Source organism: Pleuronectes platessa, chromosome 21 (genome assembly GCF_947347685.1).
Source record: "Pleuronectes platessa chromosome 21, fPlePla1.1, whole genome shotgun sequence".
Taxonomy (NCBI): Eukaryota; Metazoa; Chordata; class Actinopteri; order Pleuronectiformes; family Pleuronectidae; genus Pleuronectes; species Pleuronectes platessa.
Window position 1 is genome coordinate 8,332,345 of NC_070646.1, and position 26,806 is coordinate 8,359,150.

Sequence of the window (26,806 nt, forward strand, 5' to 3'; positions counted from 1 at the left end):
CTCGCAAAGTTAAGATTAGATCTATAAAAAATGAGGGAGCTGGGTATCAAGAATTGAAGCAAGGAGACTTTAGTTCGCCCGCTGCTTTTCCTCCAATATCCCTCCAGCTCCGGCTCCAGCTTCCATTCAGATCTAACACTGCTTTCATGTTTGACCCACTTTACAAGACAGAGACAATGACAGTGGGAAAGAGAGGCAGAAGGAGAGTGATAAAAAAGACTCGTGGAAGAGGAGAGAGATGCAGAAAGCGAGGAGGGGGAAAAAGAGCAAATGCCGGGGCGAGGGAGTAAAAAAGTGACAGAATGACAAAGGTGTAGAGGGAAAGAGAGAGAGGGGGGGTGAGACAGAAGGCACAGCGAAAGGCGCTCGAGTAGGAGGGGAGTGGGCTGAGCAGGAGGGAGGAGGAAAGCCGGTGCCCTTAATAAGCGAGTGTATGTGAAAGGAGGTGCTGAAAAAACGTTACACTGGGGAGAGTGAGGGCTGTGTTACCAGAGAGAAAGAGAGTGGAAGAGAAAGAGAGTGAGAGAAAGAGGGGGAGACAGAAATAGAGAGAACGAGAGAGAGAGAGAGATAGAGGGGCAAAGAATAGAAAGAGCATTGTGTTGCTGCTGAGAAAGAGCCCATGTCCGCACAAAGAGGTAGGTGTACTGCTATGACTGGCACATGCACACGCACACATGCACACACACACACACACACACACACACACACACACACACACACACAAACACACAGGAAATCCGTATCTCCCAGTATCCAGCAATAGGATGTACCAGCAGTCATGTATCAGGTGAGTGTGTGTTCTTTTGTAGAAGCAGTGTGGGGCAGGTGTTTGACTTTTCCATTGCATATGCCTGAGTGTGCGCACGGGTGACATAAGCAGGTGCCTGTGTATTTGTGTGTGTGTCCGGTGTGTGTGTGTGTGTGTGTGTGTGTGTGTGTGTACACGCGGGATTTAGGAGGGGGGGGTTGAGGGTCTGTGTTATTCTTTGACTCGGGATAACCAGAGCAGTTAAAGTTCACACGGGGGTTTATGGTGGTTTATAAGGTAAAATGCATGTGACTGAGGGTAATTGTGCAACATGATCTGATTGATTCAATGCTTTGGGGGGAGGGTTAAAGTTTATATGTCGATATATCTGACAATCCATCAAGTGCTCCATAAAGCAATTAGCTAATTACTGTTCCAGATTTCATGCTCGGTATGAACCAGACTGAGCAGCATTTGTTGACCAGTGTCAAGTAACATTTGTTCATCCAATCAGGGAAAGAAACAGTAACTCATGTGACGTCTGCGACCTCTAGTTTCCTTTGCGTTGGAGAAAAATGGAGAAATGAAACTAAAGCTATGTTTATTATTAAGGTAATTTAAAAAAGAAATGGTTTACATTGCGCCTGAAGGGTTTGTTCTGTGAATTCAAGATTTGGACGACAGCAAAAATGTAAACGTGTAAAAGTCATTTTTGGTCATTGTGAGTGACAGATGTCTGATCTAACCTGCCAGGACAAGGCATCTGACTCCTGATGTAGGGAACAGTTCAGCAAAATTCAGAAAATCAAATTTTAGTGGTTTGTTTTGTGTGACATTATTTTATATTATCTTATTTAAGAAATATTTCTGTGCCAACCCCAGAACAACATAGGTGAACCTTATAGCTGTGACCGATTCAAATTGAGGGATTTGAGGAAGCAAATCTAGAAACTTAGACAAATTAAACTTGGCTACACACAACTTTTCTGGCTGTGCTTCCGCAATTTGGGCGACTCGACCCTTAAACACCATCTGAGCTCACCTAAAAAGGTTTGTTTTAGATAACGTGGATATCTATGAATTCAAGGAAGTTTGGATAATCTCAAAAGTGTATTCTAAAGTCAAACTTGCTTATATTACATGATTGATGACCTTTTCTAAACTGTCAAGATAAAGCCACTGGTTCTCTTCGAAAGTAAACACCATTGTGGAAATTAAATCAGATATGGGGGCTATTATTTCATCCCAGAGAGGGATGTTCAGCAACACAGTTTAAAGAAACACAGTAAATGTGATTATTTTTCCTCTCTGCTGAAGCTTAGGGTCAGTCTGTCTTGCGGGCGAGGTCAAACTGCTCTGAACACCACTGGGGACAGGACCACACTTTCCTGTGACGAGCAGAAACGCTTCCCTTTGTGTCCCGTGATTCCGTCTAGAGGTTCCCTTTTTACAGGAAGTGTCGGACGGCTTTTCTCTGTACGGTTTCACATCCGCTTGGTATTTATAAAGCTGCTCGGTCAGTCGTGGTACAAACAAAAGCCTGTCTGATTAATAGGAAAAGGTTGAAGGGAGAAGCTCACTGACAGTTCAAGGACAGTGTTTTTCCGAGGCACAACGGTGTGTTTGTTAGAATGGGTGGGAAGTGCACACAACTTTTTATAGGTTTTTAAATTAGTGTAAGGCCATACTGTAAAGTCCTTTCTGTTGTAATTATTGTTTTATCTCCGGCTATTAATACAAATTAAAAAAAAAAGTCTTGATCATTAGATTGTACCAAAAGGTTGGAGCATGTAAGTAAAACTTAAATAGACTTAAATACAATTCTACTCTGGAGAGCACATTCCTCTGACAAGGCCCAACAGTCCCCTTATGAAACCACATTTAAATTTACTAGATCCAGGTTTGGATCTGCACCAAATTCATGTGCACGCGCATTAAACTCAGTTTTTTTTCTAATCAAGGTCCATAAATTATTCTCTGCGAAATCATGTGGAAAAATGAGGCAAAAATCTTGCAAAGTAAAAAAGATTTAAATTCCTTGATCCGACCTGTGACCCTTTGATCCTCACCAACATTTTAAATATTCATCCCTGACCTGTCCCCCATTTGTCTACAAAATTTCGTAGTAATCCGCCCAGATTTTCTTGAATAATCCTGCTAATATACAAACAAATCCCAGTGAAAAAATAACATTAGGAATAACCTATATTTTTTCCGATTTTTTACGTTCACTCCATTGCAACTGTTTGACGACTGTTATTTGTCATTTCAGATTTACGATTCGTTCTCCCATTGCTTCTAATTTAGTCCCTTGCACTGGGGCCAAATTACAACAAGTGGTTTAACTTGTACAAAAACAATATATGTCACGCATTATGTCACAGGAGTATTTTTACACTCTGGTCTTGCTAATTTGGGGATTTCAATGCCTGCTTCACCGCGTTGTTAAGCGATATGTGGTGACTCCGCCTATGAAACACATCCAATAGGCCCTCAGTGTTCGTGTGCATGAATCCACTCACGGGCTCATGATTTGTTAGAGCCCAACGGCCAGAGCATGGCAGCGGATTTACAACCAGCCTCACAGGGACGTAGTTGTCTTGTTCTCCCATCATTATGAGGCCGCACAGTTGATCCCCTACAGTCTCGTCCTTTGACTCATCGCTGAATGCAGAGTAACAGCTCCTCGTAGGATGTGCTGGTTCAAAAACATCTCCTCACTTCTTCTCTCTTTCTCTTCCTATGTTGTAACACATGTATAACGTCTTTCTTTATATCTCTATCTCAGATTTATGACCCCAAAGTTTCAGAGCAACAGACATGGCTTCTCCTTTAGGTCATTTATCATTGCACAATGAAAAATTACCACTTGGCCTCAAGATACTTCAAAAAGTAACTCCACAGTTCTCTTTTTGTTGGTGTGAGGATGGACCGAATTATGAACTTGACTTTTTTACGTATATTTGTTGGCTTGTATTTGGTTGTACTGGTGATTGTACGTCACTTTGAACTTTAGACTTGGTTTTTGTAAAGTTTAGAGCACAGTTTGTACATAAGATTAGACAATGGGTCTCCACTTCCTCCTTCCGCCCAGAAGTTAAGAGTCTGCACGGGAGCGATTAAGGGATGGAGCCGCGGTATCCAGGTTCCATTATGTGCAAGCTCGACCAATCGCAAGTCAGTCTCAGCTGTCAATCATGATGTTTCATTCCATTTTATAGTAATGAATAACTAATTAAAACCAAACATCAAACATTTCAAAATACATTAGTGCGATAAAAAAGTACCCACAGACAGAAACCAGAGATACATATATTTGATGTGTGCTCTGACTTTTAAGTTCTGCCCTTGTCCCTTCCACTAACATGGAGGAGGCACAGGTTTATAACTTGTACTGAAGCCAACCACCTGTTGCTGATCAAGCGCTTTGCCCTCACTTTTCGTAATCTTAGGTCAAACCAGAAAGTATAAAGCAGTTGATACAGCTAATCTGATTTAGTGTCTCAGCGTCTTTGTTAGAAAGCGGCAAAAAAAAAATTCTGCTTCTTATCGCCGCAGCGCTGCTGAGGAAACACGTTGACATCTGTGGTAGCACTGGTGCTGCAAAAATAGACAGATACGATTCCAAGAACACAGCTCAACCACCAAAACGGTGGGGGGGGAGGGGGAGGCCATATCTGAGCGGATGTTAGAGACTGTGTATGCGTGTTTGATTCCGGAGGACGGATTGGGTCGCAGGTCATATGTCAAAGGGTCCAGGCGGGTCAAGTTTTGACCTGCAGATAGTTGCGGTTAGCTGGTAAGTTCTGGAACAGAGCCTCTCAGGTGCAGGTTGGCAGAAATAGACCAGTGCAGGACTCCTGACTGACTGACTGACTGAGAACATTTGAAGCCACAGCAGTTGTGAACAGAGGAGCAGATATTCTAGAAGCTAATCTCTTTGCCTCTGACATGATCTTTGTACTGAAAGTAGCCAGCTAGCTTCTAATAGCGGAAGGCTCCTAGTTGTTTGTGTGTGAAGTTGGTCTGTAAAGCATTACGCACTTCCCTAGCAAGATTCCACTTAACCCAAGGGCACATTGGGGGAAACAAAGATGAACCATTCTACGTAAAACACGTCTGTGGACAATCAGAATGATTTTTAAGATTTATTTTGAGGACGTTCCCTAATGTTGCTTTCTGTTTACATTTTGCAGACAGACTACACAAATACAGGGTTAGGTTGTGGTAAACATTACATTCTGTGATGATTAAAGTCTAAGGATTAGGGGATGAATATTGTTAATGGTCAACATGAGGCAGGAAGAATGTGTGTGTGTCGGTGTGTGTGTTTTTGTGGCCTTGTTAGGGACCTTCTGCAGGATAAACACTGACCTATTCAGGACCAGTATACCTCGTGGGGACCAAACACCGGTGATAATGATCCAAAATGTCATTTCTGAGGTCCTGGTTAACATTAGTGGTGAGATGTGATTTGTGATTAGTTTAAGGTGAGAGTTAATCATGAATGGATCATGGTTACATTGAGGGATTAGGTTTTGGTTAGGAAGTCCACAATGAAAGAAAGTCAACTCAAAGTCCTTATAAGGATAGCTGCACAAACATTTGACACAAATGTGTGTGTGTTAAATAAAAAGTTTCGTGCTCTGAATGGTATTTTGTGTGTCAGACTTGTTGGCTGTAGTTTTTGTACGTAAATGCTCTGAATACTCTTCATCTAAACATCCCTCTGCAAGCTATACGTAAATCTCGAGACCTATAAGCTTTTTTACAATACCTGTTCCCTTCTAACCAAAACTTTGATGGAGCACATACTTAGGCTTTTCTTTATTAACATTGCTCACTAAAACCCTTTTAATCCGTAGAGTTCCTCGTTATTCGCGTTACACTAAAGGTGTCAGAGAGATCCACTGATTGATTGCAGACGTTAGTATGTTTTCCACCTCTGTTCCTCTGCTGGTGCTTTCCCACTGCTCCGTCTTCCCTTGAACACAGTGGGAACCATCCAGTCCTCACCTTAACAATACATTTTTGTTTACAGAAAGCTCAGAGATGGAAAGACTGCGGCGCGCATGAGTGATGTCGTCCGTCTGTGTTGACCAAAGGCGGCTCCAGCGGGAGAAGGGGTGGGCGGGGGTGGGTGGATATGGTAAATAGATGTCATGTTTAATAGCACTTTTCAAGTCCTAACGATCTCTCCAAGCACTTAAAACTACGAGTCACATTCACCCATAAAACTCAACACTATCGTTAATCCAATGTCAGGTTAAAGTGTCTTCTCCGATGTTTTGAGGAGCCGGGCATTGAACCACTGACCCTAGGTGTAGTGAACGACCAACACCACTGAAAAACTGCAGACAAAGTTGGACAGAAGTTTCATAATGCACAGGATAAACAAGAGGGCTGCTGATTTATTATTGTGTCTCCTGCTGGGATGAAATGACCTAATGACAGTATATAGCAACTGTGAATCACAGATACATTCAGAATCTCATTACTTTATAAAACAATGCAAGTACTTCATTGGTTTAAACAATAGACTGCATATAAAAGATGCACAACGCGTCTCCACTTCCTTCCGGAGAAGCTAGAATATCCTGCATTCGTCCATTGTCAGACTCTGTGCGGTCTCAGTCAATCAAGATGTTTTCGTCCAGTTTTTACCAAATGACTAAGTAAAACAAAATACCATTGGGATAAGAACCATCTTAAATCACTACTTTGACTTTATAGCTTTCTCCATGTCCCGTCTACTAACATGGAGGTGGTGGTTTATGAAATTAACTGCAGCCAACCACCAGGGGGGCAATCCAAATGATTTGGCTTCACTTTTGGATTACTGACTTATCCTCCATCCCTGGTTAACCACATTTACCTTTTTGTTTGTAAGAGATTAAACATACTCACTTAAAATATCGTCTTTGCTTCCCATACTGAGAAAGATATGTCACAAAAAGCTTCAGCATAAAATTGCCAATATAATTTTGGGGGTAGTTAAGCCTTCTCGGCCTTTAACTCTTGCCGTTGTTGGTGTGGACTTGTTTTAAATGCAAATCTGCGCGCCTGTGTATGAAGCATTGTATTTGTGTGTCTGCAGTTGTCGGCTGAGGACACCTTTGGGTAATTTTTGCTCGGTCCTCCCTCCTCCATGTGGCTCTTTGAAGGGTTCAACTTGTTTTTTGGGGTATTCAAGTAGATTTCGGATACGCTAAGGCCTGAGGTTAGGCACGAGGTTGTGATCATTAAGGAATGCATTATGTCATTAAATATCCTCAAGTACAGATGTGTGTTTGTGTAGTCTGTGAGCCCGGTGCTGGAATCTCTTTTGTTGTTCCAAGAGAGTCACCCGATGATTTCATGCTCTTAATGTGGTGCAGGTAAGCCCTGTTTTCTGTCTCGACATGCGCTTGTGGCTGAGTGTCTGTATCTGTTTAGTCGGCTACCAACAACATTGCAATCGCATAAGGGATTACACAACGAGGTGAGTTGTCTGAACGCAAACGAAAGAAAGACTTTTGAAAGGAAGTGTGCCATCTGTTGCTTAACTCAGATTTTATAGCAAGCGGAGCGACGGGTGAGGCTCAGGTCAACTCAGGAATTCTTTACAGCTCTACTGTAACCACATCCCAGCTCGTAGAGTTGGATTTGGGCTGTAAACACCATGTGCTTCTTAAAGCTGCAGTCAGTGGTCATTAATGGAGTCATCTATTGTTCTTATGTGTGTTGTTTACCTCAACCAACGGATATATCGCAGATGTTCTCATAAATTGTAAATGCGTTCGACAAACAGCATGTGAAAATGTTATATTACAAATCCTGGCACACATTGTTTGGCAAAGCATTTTTTAATGGCTTTGTTTTCGCTGCATTGTGGCTCAAAGAAAATCTTTGATGAGTCAAGCCTGCCCACTGAAAGTCGTCCAATGAAGGAGAAGTTGGTGCAGGTGCTGTGGAAAGTATGTTTTTTCACAAAATGAAAAAAACTGGAAAAAAAACAGATGAACTTCCAGCATATAAAACCATGTGATGGATGCCAGCTGAAGATTAGCCTGAATTGATAAGATATGTTGTTTTTCTAAAATTGTGGCTTCGGGGTAAAGTGGGACAAATGCTGTGGGGTAAGGTGGGACAGTGTCTCACTTTACCCCACCATGAAGCACAAGTTAAGTTTAGTCTTAAACATATTTTAGTGTTATATAACATTATATATGTTTTATTTTTAATGTCAAACATTTTAGAAAAGCCATCATGCCAAGAAACTACACCAGGAAGACAACCTGTGGCCAAACACCCCTCGCAGAGATGGAGAGTGCAGCCGCTGAGGTCATGCAAGGAAAGAAGTCCTTAAGAAAAGCTGGAAGGGATAGAAATATTGACAAGACAACCCTCAAAAGATTCATAAAGAAAAAAGAGAAAGGGAAAGTAAAATCAGTAGCCTGGGGTGCAGTAGCTGAGGCCAAGAGAATATTCACAGATGAGGTGGAGGAGGAGCTTGCCAAACAATTGAAACACCTAGCTCACCAGTTCCATGGCCTTGCTCCAGTTAAGTGCTGTGAACTGGCATTTGAATACGCAGAGAAAAACAATATCCCTGTCCCTGCCAATTGAACAGAGAAACAATGTGCAGGTAAGCTAGAGATCACATGAATCATAATAATCATAAATGTGCTTAATTGACCAATCCCCATGATTCTGTTACTAGTCCGATATTAGTGGTTGTCAGGATTTTAACTATTACAACATGTGTTGTTATGGTAGTTTTAAAGTGGAAAAAGTAAGTGGTCCACTTTACCCCGTAGCCGTAGGCGGGGTAAAGTGGGACACAAGACCACTTTTTTTAAAACAATCATATTTTCACTGCCCTTTGTCCTGAAGACATTCTGATGATTTCCATTGCTAGAAAACATCCTGAATTAATGGGAAATGTGTAAATTTTACTGATATATCAGTTTAGCTCACCTAGAGGGGAGCAAATGTAAAAAATGTCCCACATTACCCCGCTCTCCCCTACTTGTAAGTCAGAGTCGCATCAACATTTGATGCTACTGCTTTTTTAACACATGCATTTACTTAATAGCAATAAACGTAAAATAAAGTAAATAAATTCACCAAAACTCTTGAAAAAGATAAGAAAATGTTCAGAACAAAACAGCATGAGTTGGTTTTTTATTTTAGATTTTCTGTGAAGTGAGCCTGCTTTATGTGGATGGGTATATTTGTTGGATTTGTACCAGTCAGCTCTGGTAATCGCCTTTTGTTTGACGTCTGCTTTGTCCAGATTTGTTTGCATTATGTGGCAACACTGGAGACGATCAGTGAACCTAAATCCAATCAGGAAACATCCACTTAGAAGCCTGAGAGTGACACCGCAACACATACCTGTTTTAAGGCTCGTGTCAGAAGGGGTTCAAGTTTCAGAGGGTCGGTCCTATGGAGGCTCATAAATCAGTTAGCGACCACACACACGTATACAAACATCTCTCTGTATTTATTTTGCTTATTGAAGTCTGATGTTGCTTTGAAATGTAAAAAATTTATGTCGTAGTAATTTAAAGCTCAGAGATACATTCTTGGGAATTTAACTTTCATATGAGACGGACAGGGATACTATGCTGGCAACTATGACAAAGATAAAAGATCTCAAATTGGGACAAAGTTCACACAGAGATTGGGGCGATGTGGAAGAAAAGATATGAACTTTGGCTGTTTACTTGGAAACGGTCAAACAATTATAGAATACTTTCTTGTTGCTGTGTTTGTGTGATTGTTTGTTTTCGTTACTACCTTGGGACCTTTTCCAGCATAAACACTGACTTTGTGTACGTGTGTGCGTGTGCGGGTCAAACAGCAGTAATAAGTGTTAAAATAACCTAAGTACTCCAGTGCATGTTTTAATAGTGTTTGTGAGTTAAGTGAGATGGGAAAATAAAAGAATGGACTTGTGAATGGATCAACACATTTGCAGGCTGGTCATGTTTTGGGTCTGCACACACACTGGCTCTCCAGCAACCTCTTTCTTCTCACTCCAATAGGCACACACACACATACACAAACACACACAAACACGCATACAGTGGGAGCCTCAGAGAAAAGCCGGGGATCCCGATCCGTCACAGAGATGACATCACAGCTTGCCAGTAACAAAAAATGGCTAAACAAGGGAGTCCCCCACTTCCCCTCCCTCCTACACATCCCACAGAATGAACAGAGGGAGAGAGGGGGAGGGAGTAGTGCTCTCATTCGTTCTCAGAAAGAGAGAGACAGAGACAGAGACAGAGAGAGATCCTTTTAAGGGATTCAAAATCACACGAGAGTGCACTGACACACGTAGAAACACACTTTAGCTGCGTCTCCATAGTGATCGGTTGCATTGCCCCGTCTCGGGGAGGAAATGCAAAAACTCAGTGCTTCAGAGCCGCTCGGCCAGAAATACACAAACACACAGCTTCATTCTAATCCTCTGTCCGGCCACGATGGAAAAAAACAAAAACAAAAATCTTTCCATTTCTTATCACCCGTGCTACCTCCCCTCTGTTCATTCTCTCTTCTTCCTGCTCTCACATTTTTTCCTCTCCCTTCCACTTCCACTCTCTCTAACCCTTCCTCACCCCCCTCCTTCTCTCCCTCTCTCTCTCTCTCTCTCTCTCTCTCTCTCTCTCTCTCTCTCTCTCTCTCTCTCTCCCCTGCCGGTGGTAAGTTCATTGAAGTAGACGACAGAGGTAAGTGCTTGTCTCTCTGCTCTGCTCACTGTGGGTGCTTTGACGCAATGTACGCTTCAGATTGTCTGTGTTTTCCCACAGTAGACAAAGGTCAGTGTGTGTCTGTGTGGGTGTGTGTACTGTACTTTTATAGACACCTCTGTTTCAACAATTTGTGTGTACTTCTGTGTCATGTTCACCTGGACACTGTCTGCCAGTACATACCTTGGTGATTATCAAACAGCTGTGTGTGTGTGAGTGTGTGTGTGTGTTCGACAGAGACAGTGTGTGTTTGTGTAGAAGATAAGGGTTGTTCATCAGCCTTTTTTCTATCACAATAGCCATGTGCATACAGATTGCAACACCCTTATCTGTCCCTTAAGAAACATGCGGAAAAAAAGTTGTTATATTTTTTGTTATATATGTATATATATATATATATATATATTGTGTGTGTGCGTGCGTGTGTGTGTGTGTGTGTGTGTGCATGTGTGTGTCAAATCCCATCAATCAACAGTGGAAAGTCAATGAGTGCTTAGGAAGGAACGGAAACCAAACAGAGTAGCGCCCGAGGGAGTCAAATATATCCGAGATTAGAAAAATCCCTTTAACAGGATGTTGAGATGATTAATCACTGATCATGTCTCTACCTTGAATTACAGTACCTCTGCGTTTCCACCGCGTTACAAGAGTTGTCTTTTTGATTGAGGGCCACACTTCTCATGTTTGTGGTGATTAAACCCTTGCTGGTTTCCTTTTAATCATTTAAAAAAAGTGGGAATCTCCGTTGATCTTTCAGCGTCAGAGAAATACTTTGGTGTTGTCGGAGGGGAAGACCCTTTCAAAATGTGCTGTGGCTGAAACCACCTCAGCCCACCTTCAGAGTCAATGAGCAGCTTGATGTGATTTCAGATACTCCAACCCAGAAATCCATCTGTAGTCCTGGGTTACAAAATAATACGGTTAAACACATTCTGCAGCCCCCACGACAGCCTCTCTCTCAGACGCACATGCTGTGACATCACTCAACATCTGGATCCAAGACTTGCCTAACACACACACCCCTTCCTCTGTCTCTCTTTCCGATGTGTCTCCCCCACTCTCCAATCCTTGTTTACCTCTTCTACCCCCCGACGAACCCCCTCGCCTCTCCTTCCTGTCTGCCTGTCTTTACGCCCCCGCTCTCAGACATGAAAGAGAAGAACCCCTGGCACACGCCGGTGACCATCATCTTCTCTGTGATTGGTGTCATAGCGATCGTTGCCTTGGTGACGGTAGCAGTTTTGCAGAACAGGCCTCTCCCCCAAAAGTACAAGGTAAGGTATGGGGGGGAAATAACCAAGTGGCCGGAGCCTGCTCTCTGTGTGTGTGCATTACAGGGGGATCTGACTCCAAAGTAAAAAAGCCACATATGGTCTCTTTGGCACAGTGAGCTCAAACTGCAGCACTGGTTCTACGAACCCATCACCGAATATGGCCAGTGAATAATGATAACAATAATAAATCACAATTTGCTGTTGTCCTAAAATACAGGCCCAGTTGGACTCTGACAGTTATATATTCTATGTGGTGCTGCTGTTTTATTGAATAAGTTAATCACTTTTTTTATCTGCACAGATGGAAATATATCTCTGATACAGTAGTAGTTCCATAAGAACATTGTCAATGGGCTGTAGAGTCCTAATTTGGGTTGGGTACTGAAATTCGATGCCAAACTCTCAACAGTTAATATGCTAAATTTCAGCTTCCAATAAGCCTTGTCAATAAAAAAGCTATTATTATCTTTAACTGTGATCTTTTAGAAGAACAGAACACTACTCAACTCTTTACTGTGCTGATGAGATCTTCCTCCGTCTTATGGTGAATGTTGTGCTTTGTGCAGGCCTGCAGGCCATTGAATCCTCCCTTGCTGCACATGCAAAAACTTTATTTCACATCTGGCACGAAAGCACACCGTAAAGTGGAGGATCATCTCCATCATATCTTTATGCTTGGCGTTTGATCTTTATATCTGAACTGGAGTCAGCCAGGGTTAGCATCCCCGAGCTGTGAGCTTGGATCCCTGACAGTCTCTCTCTCTCTCTGTCACAGTATGGAATCGTGCTGGACGCTGGATCCTCCCACACGGCTCTGTATATCTACGAGTGGCCTGCAGAAAAAGATAACAACACTGGCAGAGTTGAGCAGACGCTCTCCTGCAAAGTCGATGGTAAAAAATCTGCTGCACACAATGTGTTACACAGACACACACATGCAGGTGTAAAGCCGCTAAAGCTCACTGAGGCAAAAATCCAAGTGAGATTAGATTTACATAATATCGTAAATGTTTTTTCGCAAATGTGTTCGTTGCACCTTCTAATATGACAAACTTTATGAGGGTTGTAAATGATGGATTTATTATCACTGTTTCATGCGTCATAGATCACTAATTGAGCATTATACTTTTGTTGCTTTACTGTATATAAAGACTAACGACACGTGTTCACTTCCCGCCAGTATACAGAAATTAAGCTGAAACATTCCACTGCCACCAAACTTTCTCCCCCAAAAAATTAGCGCTTTGAGAAAGACGGATACTTTGTTTACTTTATTTATCTTCCATCCACTAACATGGAGGAGACAAGGTTTATGACCTGTACTGCAGCCAGCCCCCAGGGGCGATCAAGCCCCTTTGGTGTCAGTATTGGGGAGCTATCATGTCGTCCATCTGTGTTTACACACAAATTAAATCTGGACAGTGCGACTAATTATTTTCTGGATTAATGATGAAATAATTGCATCACAACTTCATGAAGCTCAAGGTGACGTCCTCAAATGTCGTTATTTAGTTCAACACTCTGGAACATTCAGTTCTCAAAAGCAGAAAATCCTCACATTGGTGGAGCTGGAGCTGGATAATTGGTAGTTTAGCTTAAAGAATTATGAACAATTGATTATTAAAATCATTGCAGATGAATGTTTCTGTGGCTCCACCAGTCAAACATTTGACTAATCATTTCAGCTCTAAACTGTTTAGCTGTAAATCTTAAGGGCCATTTGCAGCCACAGTCGATTTATAAAAACTCATTAGCATTTAAAAATCCAGACCTGATGGATTATTGTATAAGAAGATGAAAGAATCTCTTTATTAACAATTTCCTTGCTTTTTGTTTTGGTTCATTATAAATTCATGACACAAATGATTTACCCAAAAACAATTTTCAAGCTGAATTATAAACAAGTCGTCTTGTTTGCACTAAATATTCATGAATTCTAAAAAAGATTTTATAGTCCAGATTTTTTGTTGCATTTATTTACAGTTAATAAAGGCTCGGACAGTTCGTTTTTTTCATTATTAATTAAAGAACAAGCAAATTAGACAATGAAAATGATTGCTGGACTTAATGTACACAAGACGAGTTTTCACGATATGACAACCCAACGTTTCCTCCTGCTAGGTTTAGGGTCACTAAATAAAGAATGAAAGAAAGACTTCACCTTCCTGTTTTGTTCTTCGTGCAGGTCCAGGTATTTCCAGCTACGCGTCTGCTCCGTGGAAAGCCGGGGCGTCTCTGACAAAGTGCTTGGAGCAGGCCAGGCAGAAGGTCCCTGTAAAGAGACACAGCGAGACCCCTCTTTACCTGGGCGCCACTGCAGGGATGAGATTACTTAAGTACGGTTCACTTCTGCAGTCGTCCACATAATCAAACCTAAATCATGCATCAGAAAGAAAGAAAAACAAGAGCCACAATCGGCCTGATCATGTGACACTATAGTGCGACATTATCCGAGGCCTAACCGTAAGAGTGGAGGTGAGGCCTCCCAGAGTGTTTTCCACCCCCGTTCTGTGATTTATCCAAACGTGAACTTTACTGCCTGTGCCCTGAATATGTTGCTGTCAAGTGCATTACATAAGACGCAGTCTATTTATTATTTATGTGCTGCTGTATTGATTCCCTTGTGGATGTGAATCAATCTAATACATTTTTGTTGTGGGTTCATGCAGTTTAGAGGACAGCTCTGCGTCGACGAAGGTCTTTCAGGCTGTGGAGGAAGCGCTGCAAAAGTTCCCCTTTTCCTTTCAGGGAGCGAGAATCCTCAGCGGCCAGGAAGAGGGCGCCTTCGGCTGGGTCACGGTCAACTACTTGGACGATCGCCTCGAACAGGTTTGCACACACACACACACACACACACACACACACACACACACACACACACACACACAGGATGTATGTCCCATGCAAGCTTGTCCTCTCTCTCCTGCCATGCACTGACCTCCCAGCCTTTTTGTGTCTCCTGCAGAACTTGCAAACCAGAGGTGCCCTCGACCTTGGCGGGGCCTCCACTCAAATTAGCTTTGTATCCGACAATTTTGACGGATCCGACTCCCCTGACAATGCTGTCGCTTTCCGGCTCTACGGTAATGACTACAACCTGTACACCCACAGCTTCCTGTGTTACGGGAAAGACCAAGCACTACGGAAGACGCTGGCACAACAGACTAAGGTAAACTTCAGGAAGCAATGCTGACGTAGGGAAGCAGAAGCATTGACTAGCAAATGGAGAGATGGGAAATCTTTGCAGCTTAAATAGAGCGTCACATCGGGAGGGTGTGTATGATATAGGATTGTGGAGTGTGAGGCATGTCACATGATAAGAAAAATGCAGCTCGAGTTGGCCGCCGTGTATTTTCTGAAATACAACTTTAACTGATATAATAGCTCATAATGCTGTTCATTTCATATTGGCGATCGCAAACTGTTTAGATAAATATGGAGCAGAAAAGGAGCTTTAAAAAGATGTGATAACAATTTCTCTGAGAAGCGACCTGTCATTAGCCCATGTCTCTTGTAATTGGAATTCGAGACCCATATAACTTTGGTTCCATTTGTTCTCATGTGATCAGCATGCCAAATTTCACTAAGATCTGTGACCTTGTGGCCCAAAGCCGATTTGACAAGGAATGACCCAACACAGACACTAAATTCAATTAGCGTCTTCTCTGTATCTCACTTTCTCTCCTAGTCAGGTCCAGGAACAATATTAGATCCCTGTTTCCACCCTGGTTACACCGAGACAAAGAACTACTCCGTCCTCTATGACAGCCCCTGCGTGTCCGACAGGAAACCCCAGGGAGCTCCTGCCACCTTCAATCACACAGGAAAAGGAAACTTCTCTCGGTGCCAAGAAGTCGTCAAACGCATCTTCAACTTCACAGAGTGCAAATACAGCCAGTGCTCTTTCAATGAGGTCTTCCAGCCACGGTTGCAGGGGCCATTTGGGGTAGGGTAACACAGCTGTCAGTGTTTATTTATCCATGTATCAGTGAGCGATGAGGCGCTGGCCCGGGTGCTGTTTGTGGACACATATCTGTATGTTTTGAAAGCCCTCTATCTCTTTTGATCTTTAAATCCCAGTCGGCCAAAGCTGCTTTCAGACGTGCAGTGAACTGTGGATTTTCTCTTGAAATTTTCCGGAGGGGTGTATTTGTATTGCTTACTCTGAATTAGCTTCACTGTGATCACTTGCATTGGAACTACTTTAAAAAAACAACTACACCCAATTGCCTGTGGCCATGAAAAGCCGTGTGAGTCAGATACTGAGAATGTATACTCTTACAGCATTTATAAACTGCTTATTTTATTAAGATGTTAATTTTCCTTCTGACCCTCCTGTCTCTCCCTAGGCCTTCTCTGCTTACTACTTCGTGATGAACTTCCTCAATCTGACAGACACATCCATCCCTCTGGAAGTTGTCACGGAAAGGCTATCACGCTACTGTGCTACCCCTTGGAACCAGGTCTGGAAATATTTATGCACAAATAGAGGAAGAGCCATGTTAATCTATTTTCACACCTTATCTGTGTCCTGACTGATTGTGACCTTTTGACCTGCCTGAACAGGTAAAGGAGCAGCATCCAGGAGTCAAACTAAAGTACTTGGCCGAGTACTGTTTCTCAGGCACGTACATCGTCACCCTGCTGACCAAAGGATACAACTTCACCTCAGAGAACTACCCCAACATAAAATTCATCAAGAAGGTCAGTAGATCACATTCCACTCCTTTCCTGCGTCTCACAGCAAGGTGGACAGTGTCTGTGTGTGTGTGTGTGTGTGTGTGTGTGTGTGTGTGTGTGTGTGTGTGTGTGTGTGTGTGTGTGTGTGTGTGTGTGTGTGTGTGTGTGTGTGTGTGTGTGTGTGTGTGTGTGTGTGCGTGAGTGTATGTGTGTGTGTGAGTGTGAGGAAAGTCCAGAACAATCAGTGATTTTAACCGATCCTTGTGTAGGGCTATTTCAAGACTTGCTGGGATTAGGATTAAGCATGGCAGGTTTCGATGCCAGTTCCTCAACCTCAGGGTTACCCTTTGAACAAATACCTCATTCCTTGCATATTACCGTGAACCTCATATCTTTTTAAATAATAGCTTAAAAAGTAATTGTGGTAGCATAAAAACCTTTTAATTGGATTCTGTATACTGGAGAAAACATAATATCACTCAAGCATGGCCTCAGTCTAGAATCCCCCCCCCCCCCCCCCCCCCCCCCCCCAAAACCCAAACAAACCTCACAACCAGAGAACTAACTTTTTGCTACTTGGTCATTAAAGCAACAAAGCATTATATATGAGTCAAACCACAACCAAATGACAAGAAATTACCTCATCTGCTACATACAATTTACATATACGCATGATTGAACAGCGTAGGCACAATATCGCTAATGGACATGCTGGAGCAGCAGGTTCAAATAGTCCAAGTTATGTTCTAAACTATAACACTACCTCCACCGAGAGCCAACTTCAAGCTAGGCTGCACCAAACTGCACACACTAATATATCCCAAACTAATCCCTGCCCTTTCTCGTAATGTTAGAGGAAGTGAAAAGAAACTTGCAAAACAGTAGGCCGATGGTTTGATCCCTGGCTCCTCCCGTCTGCATTCTGAAGTGTCCTTGAACATGAATGTATGTGTATGAATGGTGTTTTACTGGATAAAGTGCTATAAAAACACTGTGGGAATGTGTACATGAATAAAAATAGTGCTGCAGAGGCATTGTATGAATTTGTAAACGCGACTTGTACGATAAAACTGGTGGTTGATGAGACTGGAAAAACACTATATGAATTCAGTCCATTTACCATTTGTTATTGATGCAGGCATTCTACAGTCCCAGTAACCTTTTCACAATGAGCCAATATGAACAATATCATAACCCTTAAATTTAAGCAGCTACATATGACTCAGCTTTTGACTATTTAATTATTTACATCAGTACTTTTCCAACTGTAACGTGTCACATGTCTCATTCCTTCATGAAAAAGAAGCATCACCGGATTGAGCTGCCGATTGCATAGTGAGGGATTTATTGGATTTAAATAAGGGTGGGGATAGGATAAGGGTCACGTTTAAACACGTAGGTGGAACATTCAAAGGTTCTTTTATTGTCTCTATAAAGTTAATACATAGAAGAAGTCCTGCGTAATACTCAGCCGGTAGAACAATGCCATGTAGCTGTGAGCGTGACATGGCATTTAGATATACATATGAGACATTTTCAACCTACATCTCACCCCTCAGTGAAGTCTTCATTTTCATCCCAGCAGCAGTGACGCATGGTAATGATGGGGGATTAAGTCTGCCCTGCACAATGGAAAATTAAACTTGTGACTGAATTGTTTAAATATAATTCAGGCCTGGATTAAATGCCCTGTAATCATCAGTTCTTCTTGTTTCAAATGGGGTAAAATATCAGTTTGTATTTAATTATGTGTGTCTATATAGATGGATTCAGATGAAAACACTATCTCTTGTGGTTGAAATAAGTAAAAACATCTTCCAAAAAAATTAAAATAAAACTATTTAAAACCTTCACAACAGCTTCTCCAAATTTGGCTGGAGGAATAAATGTCATCGTCTAAATATATGGTCTAAAAACCATCCATAAGTTTTCCGTAAGGCTGACATCTAGTGGCTGTAAAGGCCATGGCAGATGATTTACAAGACAATTTTCCTGTTTATCAGAGCGATCAGTTCTTGACGATCCCTCTCCTTGTGCTCCGTTCAGATAAAAGGCAGCGACGCAGGCTGGACGCTGGGCTACATGTTGAACCTGACCAACATGATTCCAGCCGAGGCCCCCGACTCCCCGCCTCTGCCCTACGCCGGCTACGTCTCCATAGTCACCGTCATCGCATTACTGCTCTTCGTCCTCTTCATCTTCAGCCTGCGTCCCCTCTGGCCCCGGTGCTCCAAGCATCCACAGATTATATAAAACACACACAACATGTATACTGTATGTTTGAGTGAAGGTGATTAAGGGAATATGTGGAGATTTGTGAGTGTGCCGGCATGAGCTATTTTACCAATTTGTGAATATAAAGATTGTCAACTTGACACTTTCCAGCCTTTGTGAGGATTTCGAAGGTCGACCTCTGCTGCACGACAAACAGTCCTGCAGCTTCACACGGACTCAAGGACATTTCAGGAGGACAATTGTTTTCTCTCACTGGGGGTGTGAGCTCTGCTTCCCTGGTTGAAGGACGTTTACTGTGTTTATGCGTGAGTGCGTTTGAATGTGTGCACCCACATCAGTCTGCATGTACAGTATGTGCTTCGAACTGTAATGTGAATATGATACTGTATAAATAAAACGACCCAAGTTTATATAAATTGTTTGTTGGGGAAATTATATCATGTTTAATGCTGCGTTAACTTTCCATACCTCATCCAGAGGGATAGAAAGTTCTGCTCTTCATGCTAAAACCCATAAACTTAAAATTACAACTTAAAACAGCAGCAAAAATCCTGAAGCACAAGTCATATCCTTCTTTAAGCTGATGTGCAAATATAAAATAAAAAAAAATTAAATTAAAGGCATCAAAACATCCGCCACCATATCATTTACATTCACTTTAGCTTCGAGACAACTTTGACAAATTATAATTTTTATCAAAAACTACTACTACTCTTATTCTTGCACCTTAATTGTATTCTTCAATAACACCGTTTTGTATACAACAGGAAAGTGCTGCCCTCTAGTGGCCACAGGGAACATGTTTCAGTGTAAACACCACAATGTAAACATGCCATCTGGTGCTGAAGGCCAATCCTCACCTGTGAGCATTTAGAAAAAAGGAATGTATACGTCCTAGCCCTTATTTGATCTTTTACTCGGAATTCTTCCATATAATGTACAATACCCAAAGTGATGCTGTGCCTCGTTCTGCTTGTTTCACTTCAAGGCAAATTTCCTATGCAAATACCGCTGTAGATTATACACTGTGCAAAAAGGGAGTGTGAAATCCTGTGCTGTGCTGGAATTACTGCCTCAAGACCTTGGCAGGAAGTGGAAACTCGTGGGGTTTCCCTCCGTTCGGGGGCCCGGCCCTTCCTCTGTGTCACAGATCCAGGTCTTATCTGCAGGGAATGGGAGCAGCAGGGGAGAACAAGAAAACAACGGCATCCTGATAATCTGTGGGCGGTTCCTGCTGCTACACAAATGCGTGTTGATGTTGGCAACTGCAGAAAGCAATCACTTTTTAAGCAATTAAATGGCACAAGCAATGGCCTGAGTCTGTATAAAGATTGAGGTCATTGCTGGAATGTCCCGAGCAGCAAAATATGTGGCAATAATTCATACACCAGTCCCTTAAACTGTCATCTCAGTTTTCTGTTATCAGGCGACACTGGGATGTAAGGGGCTGACTTGCTGAGTTGTCGTAAAGATGCAGCCTGCTCGGACACAGAGGAGATGACCGGTAGAGTATCTGTCACATGATCCGTGACGCCACGTAGCTGGTCGATCTTGTGTTCCCGGTCGATGATGTTGGTGGTCTCGGAGTCCAGCTCCCGAACACTCTCTTGGTAGAACCTCTGTCGGAGGCGTCTCATCTGTGGGAGCTCGCAGCATGTCTCCAGCACCACCAGGGCAGACACCAGGCCCAGCAGCAAGTAGACTGGGGGAGCGCACACACACACACACACACACAATGGCAGCATGTTACTGATAAGATCTTACTAAGGTTTGGCCCATTAATAATGGGTGGGGTGGCAAACAGTCACGGCTTTGTTTGAACTTGTCAATCAGGGAAGCCAAAAGGGTAAAATAGCATGAGCTGGTAGATAACGAAAAAATGGAAATATGTACGAAACCTTTTAAAAATGTCATACACTCTAATAAAAATATTGTTAAGAATAAAAGTATGTGCAGAACAGGTTGTCCACTAGCCACAGGGTTTCCAGTTCGTTCCCAGATTGACGATTTGTCCTTGTGCAAGATATTGAACCCTAAATTGCCCCTGATGGCTGTGCCAACAGTCTGTGATTGGGTGGGATGGAGAAAGTGCTGCACAATATAGATGCACTGTACGAATGAAACGATGAATAAGAAAACTGTCCTGTGAAGCAGTTTGTGTGGTCATCAAGACTAGAAAATATAACTTCTTAGCATTTACTTAGTTGAAACCCCACATGAGGTGTAAGGTTAGATCATAAATATGGTTAAAGGGGTAGTTTAATGAATAATTAAAGGGGCTCAGTGTATTAAATAAGTGTAAAAAGAAACGGATGTAGAGCTCTTAACATTTTCGTTTTATTGTGAAGGGCACGTCGCAGTAACAGGAAGTAGTGTGAGGGATTTAGAGTAATGCTGCTCTCTCATTGGCTGGAGGTAACTCAGAGGGGCGCAGTGACCGGAAGTAGAGTGAGATTGCGATGTGGACCCTTGACTCACTAATTACTCCGTGTAAAGTTTGCACAAACAAATGTCTTTTGTGTTTTTAGTGGTAAAATATTTTCCTGCACATTCTCTGAGAGAAACTCGAGAAAAATTCTAACCGAACTTGTTCTAAAGTCGTGTTTGTAGCTAATGCTTTTAGCTTCAGGTGCGTGTTAGCTCATTAGCACACAGAGTTAATTTAGCATTAGCCCTCTTAGCCATTGCTAAGCTAACACAACTTGTGCCGGAGGCGTCAGGTCATCGTCTTCAAGGAGGAAAACTGTGAGGATTTAACAGACCGAGAAGCTACAAAGCTAACAGCTAACACCAGGATATGCCAGGGGCTTCCAGGACCAGGTGGAAGAGGAAACGTCATGTCCGGACACCTGGTCACGTGAGGCCGACAGACATCGGACACGCAACTAGACCAAGGTACCTCACTTTGAATTTGCTGCTCTGGAAAGTGAAACTAGTTTTGGGGACTATCATGGCATTATGTGCTGGCTTGTGTGTGAGTTGTGTGTATCTAAGGGAGATCATATGGAGTTTGATCACACTGGGAGCCTGATTCAGGTTGTTGTCTTATTTCCATTTAAGGGGAGTTATTACAGCAAAGAGGAAAAGGGTGAAGTCTCAAAGGAAATGTGTTATTAAATTGTTTTTATATTGATTTCAGAGATTTCTATTACTGGTTTTGTTGGGAATAGTTAAACACGGGTGTTTGTTGACATGGTGCCACATTTCTCTCCTGACAGATTCGGTTGTGTTTGCAATACAGATTGCTAAAATATTTAAGAGACGTACATAATTCCAATGGTGAAGTTGCAGTTCACTAAAGGGGAAAACAGGATCTCAGGAAAATGAAAGTGTGTCGTCAGAAACAAGAGAAACAAGATAACCACACCTTCAACATTAATTACTCAAGATTGGGCTAAACAGATTAAAGAACTCTGGGCCCTTCCCTGAATAAAATCTGGATACTTTGAAAAGATTTTTACATACGTGTGGTTTTTATTTAATTTAATTTAAAGGATTCTTCTGACTTTTCCTCTAGCGCCACCATTAAGTCCATATTGCAGAATGGCAGTGTTGTTATTTTTTTTTGGCTTGCTTCCTGGATGTTTGGAGGAAGTGGCGACGCTCCATTCAATTTGATTTACAGTCTATAGTTGGGATTCACTGTTGTACAGAATTGGACAATTCAGCATTGCTCTGCCTCGTGAAACCTGTTCTAGACCCGGGCTACAATAAAAACTGCTGCAAAAGCCTGTTGTCCATAATTGCTCAATATTTTTACTCTTGGAGATAAAAGTCTTCCGCCTGACAGCAGTGGCCATATATTCAGCCATCGACTCACCTGTAATAGTCAGCCTGTATAGCTGCGGGTGTGGGTTGGCCTCTTTACTGTGAGTCTCTCCAGGGACATAATCTCCGAGGCCAATGGTTGTCAGAGAGATGAAACAGAAATACAGAGACTCCAGAAAGTTCCAGTCTTTCTCCAGGCTGATGAAGATCCACGCCGGGATGATGAGGAACAGCAGGGTCATCAAGATGGTGAGGCAGGTGGCGTGGATCAAGGCAAGCTTCGATTTAGACATGGCCCAACGGCGGTGGAAGTAGGACACCGGACGTTGTGTCACCACGACCATGATCCTCTGCACCACGGCGGAGAGGAAGAAGAGGGTGAAGGGGATGCCGAAGATGGAGTAGAAGATGCAGAAGGCCTTCCCTTCATCTGAGAGAGGAACGTTGTGACCATAACCTGAAAGCGGAAATGAAAATGCAGCACAGTCTTAATTATAGCAGTGAGATTCTTGTAGGCGCCATTTGGACTCTGTGAAGCTTTACAACGAGAAAGACAAAAAGATTGAATCTCAATCAAGAGCTGCATGTCTTTTCTGTCCACGACTTTAACTGTTAATAACCGTGCTAAATAAATAAGTTAATTATTCATGGAGTTTTAATTTACATTTTTTATGAAGTTAACCTATGTATGTTTACACGACAGGGGGCTGGAGGGTGAGTGGGGTCTATGTGGATTTTAATGAGTTCCTTTCAGCAGAACTAACAGCTAAACAGCCACATGGGTTAATGGAGCTCCAGGGATTTTAATTCTCATTAAACCCACAATCATTCCCCACCAACATTTCCAAACCCGCATCTATTTAGTGAATAAGAGCTGCTGCAACAACTAAAGCCTCACAAGATGTTCTTAAAGTAAATATAAACTTTTAAACACCCTAAAAGATAACTATGCAAACAGTTTACTTTCTGTCCTTGACTGGTGACCCACAAATAATTGTTTCTCACTGACTGCTTTCCATGATAAAATATAAAGCAGTCACATAAAAGTCGGTACTCACATTAAATCTTTCATTTATGGCAAACAAGTAGTTTAATAATATCTTTATACGATTTAAGTGTTGATCATAATTATTTACTTTTACTCTATTTAACTTAACTGACCTTTAACTATCTTAGTGTAGTTTATTTTAATAGTTCATGTTTTTTTTTACTACTTCTATTTGCATTCATAGTACTATTGTACCTTTTATTTTATTGATGTCTTTTCTATTATTTATTACTTTGGAATGCATTAGTCTCAAAATTTGAATGATTAACTCATTTCTAATTCATTTTTACATCCTATTTTTTGTCAATTACCTGTTTTACTAGCACTTTCAATTGTATAACATTTATTAAATGTCTATATAAATACATTTTTGATTGATTGGGAGAAATTTTACTTCATTGTCCTGCGTCTGAGCTTTAATGTCAATTTTATTTATACTGCACGTTTAAAACAACTTGGTTGACCAAAGTGCTTACAGCTGGAGTGATACGACCAATGGACAGTTAAAACGCAATACATTAAAGTTCAAGTAATACATTAAACATACATTAAAATTTAAGTAATACAAATAAAATACAATAATTAATGTAAAATAAAAATATTTAAAAAAAAATGAATGTCTTAAATGATTCTCAGATACCCATACAGACAATGGAACTGGTTTTACTTGCTGCAGTCACTCCTCCTATTCATCCTGGCTTTTGTTTGTCCCTTACTGATGCAACTGCTGTGTTATGTGATGAGGAACAAAATCCGCAGTCCTGTTATTTATCATGAGCTAATGTGAAGCCTGGGATCAGGTGAGTATCTTCCGAAGTTACAGATTTCTGATACATAAATGTCTTGTTGTCATTTGTCCTTTCATCACTGCAGCTTAACAGAAGGTCACTGTTGATGGAAACACAAAGAGAAAGTTCCGACAACATACTTATTTGACTAACTCAGACGGCAAAAGCCTCTTATTAGATCAAGTTTCAAATACACTTTTTAAGACATTTTAAAGGTTTTGTCCTCTATCACTTTCATTGTAAGCACTAGAGGGAACTTTTGTAGTCTGTATGAAAAGGAGGAATGATAACAACAATCAGAAGCTGTTTCAATGTTCATAGGCAAATTTATATTACCTTTATGTAGTCTTACAAAAACGAGTTCGGTCATTTATGGTCACACAGTTATTCAAACTTGTATTAATGCAGAAGTGATATCTTACTGTATTCTGGTGTTTTATCACAATTTAGAACTTAGTAAATAGATAAATTCCCGGAAGAGGTATTTTCCATAACCTGAATCGACCAACACAGAGTTGGGATTAATGGCTAATAAGCTGTAAATGTTCCATGAAGTATAAATGATTAATTGAAATCCCCCTCAACACAGAAATGAGCCAACTTTTAATGGAGGAGACAACCTTTGTCAAGGTTAAACTTTTCAAACAACAATTGTAGATTCTAGAGAATTGGGGAATAAGTAATGTTGGACTATGAAAGATGTTTATTGAACTTTTTCGTTGAAAATAAAACATTGTTGGTAAAATGTAAGTGTTTGGGGGGAGTCTTAGCCATTGAGCCTTTTGTTAGAATGAACCTTAAAAACTCTTCACAAAGGATGTCTTCATGAGGAGCTACTAAACACCTACAGCTTTGGGTTTTCACTTCCAGCCCATGGACAAACCTCACGCAGTGTCTAAGAGTTGGAGCCCCTCACCTGTGTCCGGGCCTCACCTGTTGTGGTCAGCACGGTGCTGGTAAAAAAAAACGAGGACGCGAAGTCCCAGTTGCGGTCGCTTTCGTTCCCCAGGACCGAGACGCCATAGTTACTTGCTTCCAGCGCTCGGACCAGTAGCTCTTCCAGGCGCGCGTCGGACACACAGGTGTTGTTGCGCAGGAACTCCTGGCGGGCCTCCTGCAGCTGGCCCCGGAGCTCCAGCTCGTAGGGCAGCTCGATGGTGGAGAAGATCCCGGCGCCGACGATCAGGTAGAAGGTGTAGCCGGTAACCAGCAGCGCGAAGTTCAGCGCAGAGCGGTATCGGTCCACGAACCCGGCGCACCAGCCTCCAGCACAGCAGCGCGACATCCCCCCTGTCTCCAGTGATGGTTGACACCTGGTGTATCAGTGACTTACTCTCACACGACTTTATGCTTAGTGAGGGCTGTATTCTCTCTGTCCCATTGATGACTCCTCTTCCTCATTCCTCATGTGCCATTGGAAACTGGTTGTGACGTCGGTCATTCACTGCGCCAGGTAGTGTGCGAGTGTGAGTGCGTGTGTGTACCTGTTCCTAAAAACCCCTGAGTTGGAGATAGAAGCTGTTTGGGATGAAGTATACGGTTCAGATGTTGATTACAGTCTCTTGAAAGGAATCCGAGACTATATGAAGTCCCAGAATGTGACTATGGCAACTTATGTGTGTATTCGTGTGTATACGTGTATGTGTGGGGTTAGCTGCATTCTCCAACAGGTTCAACAGGTTTGGTGTTTGGAGTCATAACAAAGCAGGCTCTTCACTTACTGGAGGCTCAGATTTCTTTAGAGACACAGATTTATCACTTTAGAATCTAAACTATAAATAAATAATGATAACACATACAAAATAAAACCACACAACGATGAAACTAAGTAAATACAAGCATGGCTTTTTAAGAAGTGTTGACCCTTCTGTTAGTGTGAACATTTTTTTGTATTGTTACTCGTAATTTGTTGTAGTGGTAGGAAAATGATTTGTGTAATTTATTATTGATACATTAACCTGTTATATAGTATCAGCTTTTTTATTATGATAATTTCTGCTCTTATTCATTGGTTCTGCTATCATTAATAATAATCTTATTACATTTATATATATTACCATTTTTTGGTTATATCAATCAGTCTGACCAAGCTTACAGTTAGCTACAGTTACTTTATCCAAAGGTGTGACGTAACTAGGCACATTTTCTAAAATACTGGACTGTACCTACATAGCCTATTAGGTAGTTCAATCTAACCTCACCTTAAACCAACTCCAATATTTAAGTACACTTGTGAGGACACCTAATGCTTTGTTTCCCATGCATCACTTGTGCTGATTGCTTCCACCACTAGAAGCCGCTAGAGACCACAGTTACACAAACACTGTACAAGCGTCATCAGAAAAGAAACGATTGGATTAAAAATATTTTATTGATAAATTACCAGACATCAGCTCTATTTTCTTCATCAGTTTATCCTCACATGTCTCCTTTTCATATTGGGTATCTGGCAATAAATAATTATTTACAACCTTAAGGAAAGCACAAATTAAAAGCACTAAGAAGTTACTGTCATTATGAGG

The 26,806-nt window shown here is 41.8% G+C and overlaps 2 protein-coding genes across 3 annotated transcripts; one reads left to right on the forward strand and one right to left on the reverse strand.

Annotated features, from left to right (window-relative positions):
• Nucleotides 1-405: 405 nt before the first annotated feature.
• entpd1 (ectonucleoside triphosphate diphosphohydrolase 1) lies at nt 406-19,096 on the forward strand. Of its 2 annotated transcripts, none has more exons than XM_053413365.1 (10): nt 406-638; nt 11,638-11,765; nt 12,541-12,658; nt 13,951-14,101; nt 14,435-14,594; nt 14,731-14,934; nt 15,454-15,711; nt 16,115-16,228; nt 16,332-16,469; nt 18,492-19,096. In XM_053413365.1, exons 1-10 carry the CDS (start codon nt 623-625, stop codon nt 18,696-18,698), a joined length of 1,494 nt encoding a protein of 497 aa, XP_053269340.1. In that variant the 5' UTR covers nt 406-622; the 3' UTR covers nt 18,699-19,096. The 2 variants fall into 2 exon arrangements, with proteins under 2 accessions (XP_053269340.1, XP_053269339.1); XM_053413364.1 differs by lacking the exon at nt 406-638 and adding an exon at nt 9,648-10,470.
• On the reverse strand, nt 19,097-25,915 carry LOC128426479 (potassium channel subfamily K member 1). The gene is made up of 3 exons (XM_053413366.1): nt 25,218-25,915; nt 22,501-22,905; nt 19,097-20,382 (listed from the first exon to the last, which is right to left on the reverse strand). The coding sequence occupies exons 1-3, from the start codon at nt 25,567-25,569 to the stop codon at nt 20,084-20,086; spliced, it is 1,056 nt and encodes a 351-aa protein (XP_053269341.1). The 5' UTR covers nt 25,570-25,915; the 3' UTR covers nt 19,097-20,083.
• Between the last annotated feature and the right edge of the window lie 891 nt (nt 25,916-26,806).

Bases quoted from the DNA above. Each gene is read 5' to 3' on its own strand.
- LOC128426479 (XM_053413366.1), bottom strand. From the start codon at position 25,569: ATGTCGCGCTGCTGTGCTGGAGGCTGGTGCGCCGGGTTCGTGGACCGA. The intron at 22,906-25,217 runs GTGAGGCCCGGA...TTCCGCTTTCAG, and splicing joins CACCGTGCTGACCACAACAG to GTTATGGTCACAACGTTCCT. The intron at 20,383-22,500 runs GTGAGTCGATGG...GCGCTCCCCCAG, and splicing joins ATACAGGCTGACTATTACAG to TCTACTTGCTGCTGGGCCTG.
- entpd1 (XM_053413364.1), top strand. From the start codon at position 10,143: ATGCAAAAACTCAGTGCTTCAGAGCCGCTCGGCCAGAAATACACAAAC. The intron at 14,595-14,730 runs GTTTGCACACAC...TGTCTCCTGCAG, and splicing joins TGGACGATCGCCTCGAACAG to AACTTGCAAACCAGAGGTGC. The intron at 16,229-16,331 runs GTCTGGAAATAT...CTGCCTGAACAG, and splicing joins GTGCTACCCCTTGGAACCAG to GTAAAGGAGCAGCATCCAGG.